This window comes from Gavialis gangeticus, unplaced genomic scaffold (genome assembly GCF_001723915.1).
Source record: "Gavialis gangeticus isolate Ggan-Ray unplaced genomic scaffold, GavGan_comp1, whole genome shotgun sequence".
Taxonomy (NCBI): domain Eukaryota; kingdom Metazoa; phylum Chordata; order Crocodylia; family Gavialidae; genus Gavialis; species Gavialis gangeticus.
This window is the reverse complement of record NW_017729006.1, coordinates 17,486,086-17,489,467: the sequence shown is the minus strand read 5'-3', so window position 1 is coordinate 17,489,467 and position 3,382 is coordinate 17,486,086. Positions and strand designations below refer to the sequence as shown.

The window sequence follows — 3,382 nt, the reverse complement described above, 5'->3', positions numbered from 1 at the left end:
TGCACCACCTCCCTTGGAAGTTGGTTCCAGACCCTAGCTGCCCTGACCATGAAATAGTGCTCTTGTATCTCCATACACTCTAGCTTCTTGCCAGCAAGCCTCCCTTCCTCCTATTTGTAGTGGTTTCCAGTCTCCTTGCCCTACCCACCTCCCTTCTTCAACTGGTTCTTCTCCATCCTGATTCTCTTCCATGGCCAACCAGTCTGGGTTTGGCATTCCTGCCAACCTCCTTCCCCCAGTCTCTGACCTCCAGGCTCCTTCTTTCAGTGCAATTCCTCAGAATTGTTCTGCACCGCTCCAGGTCCATCTTGTTTTTGCTCAGTTTGAATTGTACTGCTTCCTCCTTAGTTCTGCCTGAATACTGGGTAATAAGAAGGGATCATTTGGAGCACAGCAGAGACGGACACCTTGCTGTCTGCTATCTGGAGCAGTTACTGCAAGCTGTTTTCCCTTGGAAAACTTGGATTTGAGCATGCTTAAATCCTTTCTCCAAAGCTAAGAGGCAGCGGTGCTTGCCAAAGCAATATTCACCGGAAATTAACATTAGAAATGTATCTTTCCTAGTTTCATTCACAGAAATGGCTAAATTGTTTTGGCTGAAATTTAAAGGTGCGGTGTGTGTGATGGAGAGAGAGAGAGAGAGAGAGACCCTGAGCCAAATACCTGATGTATTAATTTGGGCTGCTTTTTTTTTTAATTTGCCAAAGATTTTAAGCAACTAACAACAAGTGTAAGTGAGCGATCTGACTGGGCGATTCAATCTGTTCTACCTATTATTCTTAGAAAATTATTATTTAAAAAAAAAACAACCATCTTATTGCTGGATTTAAAAGAAAGCAAGAAAGGCATTTGTGCCTTCTTCTAGGGCATCTCTTTACTTATACTTGTGTGTTTTGAGTCTAGTTAATGTTAACAAAATGAAAAGTATTTAAACCTTCTGGAAAAAAACCCCTCTTATCCTCCTAACTATGAAAGAGCTAAGTTCAAAGAGGGGAGGAAGTTTTTCTAACCCAATACAGGGTCAAGATTGTCAGTTAATAAAAAACTGCTAAAACCTCAGTTGTATAATACATGGATCAATATTTGCTACTGAAAAGGTATTTTAAATAAAAGTACTCACTTCTCCTTAAATATCTTTTGTGTGTGTTTGCTTTAAGTAAAAATCTTTACTTTAGTATAGAAAACTTCAGACTCCTTCCAGAGCTAGATTTTTTTTTTTTTTGATGCATGCTAATGAAATTTTGAACAAGCACAAAGTCAACCACTAGTTTTATTCTGAGGCAGCTCTTGTTTTATCAGTAGTTTCTTCTGTGCATAACAAGGATGAATTTTTATATTTCTCCAGGGATCACAAACATCAGAGTGAGGAGCATCTAAAAGAGACAGAGAAGGAAATTGCTGAAGAAAGACTAGCAAAGGTATTCTTTTTTTTATGTGATGTTCGGTTGCTTGTTTTATGCTTTGAAATCCTGCTCTCGTGTTTTGTTCTGTTTTCTTATCAGTGCAAAATTTCTGAGGCTAATGGATTAAAAAGGGGACAGTGCCTAATTTTACTTTATTGCTTCTACTGTGGTTTAAACCCATTGAAATTAATAACATTAATATATATGGTTAAAGAAGAGTGAGGAAAATAACACCTAGTAGCCTTGCTTCATTCCACTGGGACGTGTGGAGATTTTGCTGTTTCCTTTTTCTGAAGTATGCAAAAAGAAGGTAGCTTTTAAGTTGCAATGGATACTGTTTGTGGCAAATGCTGAATAAGTTCAGTTCCTCAAGTTATGAATTTCCTAGACATTATTACAGCATGGTCTTACAGCAGCACTAGCTATATGCAAGTAGCCCAAGGGACGAATTGCTGTGGGTATTTTATGCAGATACATAATGCCTTTCAGTGTATAAACTGAGCTATGTACCTGCTTTTATAATGTCTGAATTCTGTAGATGTAACCCTTCCTAATTTGATTTTTTTTGTAGAATAAAGCAATGGAAGAAATACTGAAAATGAGATCTGAGTAAGTTAAATGCTGTTTGATACCTAGAAATTTGAATTCTAGAACCCTTAAGTAATGTATCTGAGAAAAAAACCCCAAAGATGAGATTAGCTTGGCCTTTTAAAGTACAAACATTCAGTTCTTATTTTTCATCAGTAGGTGGTGGTAGTTCCTACATTAGCTACAAAACTAAAGCCTAGATAATGTGTTCTGAAGTATACATCTGTGCTTTCTGTTGTTTTTATAAGCCTTTCAAAACCAATTTGTTATGGTACAGATTGCCAATCCCTTCAAAAATGCTTAAAATGCACGTGAGAACAGCTCTGCTGTTCATTTATATTTCTGAACACTATGAAGCATTATCTCCAACTCTTGGCATTTGAGAATACTGGTGACTTTTGTGTTTTCAGAACTGAAATGATGGGCCTTGGGAGTAGAACAGAGTTCTAAATGAAAACCACATTTTGAAGCATGGGTCTTTCCACATTATTTTTGTCAATATTTGCTGCTGAACGTTTATATAGAACTTATGGTCCCAACAACATCTGTATTTAATTTGCTTATTTTTCTAATGTGCCTATTACTATAGTATGCTGGTGATGCCTAGAGTTAATATTTAACTTATTTTTAAGCTTGTAATTGTACCACTTCTGTGGCTCTTCTTTTATCAAAGCTTGAGGGGCAAATGCCCATGAAATTGCTGATTTATAAAGAGTTTCTTTTCTACATTCAGCAATAGAGCTGTGCAAAGCTTTGGTCCCTGATTCGATTCAGTGGAGATCTGGCCCAGTTCAGTGGCTGAATCTCTGAATCCGAATCGAATCAGAAGACCTTTTAATCTCTCCAAATCAAATTGGAGAGATTCGGAAAGATTCGATGATTCAGACATCTTTAAATCTTATTTCTGCATACCTCAAGGTACCAGGTGGCTCGTGAATGCTGTGATGGTGGGGCAACTGGAGCCATCCCACAAGAGCACGGGGCTCCCTAGCGCACTCAGCAGCAGACCTTGGAAGTGGACCGGGTTTGATGCCCAGCTTATGGCCTCCCCCTCCCCCCCACACACACACTTCTGTGGGACGCTCCATCTGCCCCAGCATTGCAGCGTTCATGAGCTGCACCTGGTACCTTGACATATGTAGAAAAAACATTTAAAGCTGTGTCTTTGACCGAATTGCTGATTCTCTGAATTGGCATTGAATCTGAAGCTGAAGATTTCATGCTGCCGAATCAAATTGCAGACTGATCCAAATCAATTAATCAAATCACTGTCCCTGATTCGGGCCGAATCTGAATTGAAAACGGCCTCATTTCACACACCCGTATTCGAGTGCCAGTGGATCAAATTTAGTGACAGGCTAAAGATACTTTTAAAGTTGTTTTGGTCGGGG

At 38.9% G+C, this 3,382-nt stretch overlaps 1 protein-coding gene across 1 annotated transcript in view; it reads left to right on the top strand.

Moving 5' to 3' along the window:
• The window catches only part of KIF15 (kinesin family member 15), a 65,772-nt gene that overhangs the window by 57,205 nt on the left and 5,185 nt on the right, over positions 1 to 3,382 (top strand). The window contains exons 31-32 of the mRNA XM_019508895.1: positions 1,346 to 1,418; positions 1,975 to 2,012. Coding sequence (XP_019364440.1) covers positions 1,346 to 1,418; positions 1,975 to 2,012 — 111 coding nt within the window. The remainder of the gene's footprint in view (positions 1 to 1,345; positions 1,419 to 1,974; positions 2,013 to 3,382) is intronic.